This window comes from Camelina sativa, chromosome 7 (genome assembly GCF_000633955.1).
Source record: "Camelina sativa cultivar DH55 chromosome 7, Cs, whole genome shotgun sequence".
In the NCBI taxonomy this organism is placed as follows: domain Eukaryota; kingdom Viridiplantae; phylum Streptophyta; class Magnoliopsida; order Brassicales; family Brassicaceae; genus Camelina; species Camelina sativa.
The window spans coordinates 22,965,402-22,966,583 of NC_025691.1; the positions used below are offsets into that span (position 1 = coordinate 22,965,402).

The 1,182-nt window shown below is 41.3% G+C and overlaps 1 protein-coding gene across 3 annotated transcripts in view; it reads right to left on the reverse strand.

Annotated features, from left to right (window-relative positions):
* LOC104702076 (ETHYLENE INSENSITIVE 3-like 3 protein) overlaps positions 1-1,182 on the reverse strand; it is an 8,581-nt gene that overhangs the window by 6,113 nt on the left and 1,286 nt on the right. Inside the window, exons 1-2 of one of the 3 annotated variants that reach the window (XM_010417890.2) lie at positions 1,111-1,182; positions 271-840 (exon numbers count right to left, since the gene is read on the reverse strand). In XM_010417890.2, coding sequence (XP_010416192.1) covers positions 271-840; positions 1,111-1,145 — 605 coding nt within the window. In that variant the 5' untranslated portion in view covers positions 1,146-1,182. The remainder of the gene's footprint in view (positions 1-270; positions 841-1,110) is intronic. The other 2 variants (XM_019227801.1, XM_019227802.1) reach the window with 2 other exon arrangements.

A 1,182-nucleotide genomic window follows, 5' to 3' on the forward strand; every position in this document is an offset into this window, starting at 1 on the left:
TCACTGCTAGGCTGCTGAATCAGGGACTCCTCTTGGTTCAAAACCGCCAACCAAATCGCACTCTCTTTAGCTGTCATCTTGTCCTGTAAACATTTCGACTGGCGAACATGCCTCTTAATCTTTGCAATATCAGGAGACATATGATTGATCACTGCTGTCAAAACTCCAACCTTCCACATCTTCTTGAGATCGTGCGGTTTCCTGTAAGGAGGACTCTGGCTTTTAGGCAAACCAAGTTTCACCCACCATTCTTCATCCCCGGTTGGCCACCAAGGCGGAGGAGTCCCTTTCTCCAACGGAAACTTCCTTTGAGGAGGATCACAGTGCTGCATCAAAGAAGATAACAAAGACCCTAAAGTTGCATCTTGCAGATCCTGCAGAACAAACTGCGAGTTCCTATTCCCATCTGATTTCCCAAAAGCTAAGCACTCCTCTTCGTATTTAGCAATAGCAGCTGGTCCGTTCTTATCAAACTTCACTTTCTCTTTCCACCAAGCTCTTATATTGTCAGAGGAACCACTCACAGGTTTACCCTTTTCTGGTATTATACCATACACAAAGCCACGAACTTTGCAGACTTCCATTAGCTTCAACATGTACTTAAGTATACCATCTTGAGCTCTAGACATTTTCTTCCTCTGCGCTTGATCCGAGATTTTCTTAGGCATCTCCTTCGTTTGAGCTCCTTGAGAGCCAACTTTTTGTCGCTCTTTGATCCTCTTAAGCCTCACACGATCCTTCCACATCCGTCTCTCTAAATCTTCCGCATCAATCTCTTCGTCGCTCACATCAATCTCCGCCACATTATCACTAGCTAAGTCATCAGGTTCATTCTCCATCCTATATCACACAATACAATATACAACATTCAGCTGAATCAAATAAATTAACAAACTTTAAGCAACATAGACACACAAAAAAAAACTCCACTTTCGTTGTCAAACAAATAAAAATCAAATTTTTATTTCATGGATTAATCAATTTGGATTGAGATTTGAACCTAAGGGCTAACTCTGTCCAATGATTCCTATAAACCCTAAATTCAACAGGGGGGAATACGAAAGCAACAAATCAATGGGATTTGAATTTGAATCAAATGTTCTTCCTCACCTGATGTCTGCCACGGTCATAGCAAGATCGCCCATTTGATTAAAACAAGTCGATCAAACAAAAAAAAAAACA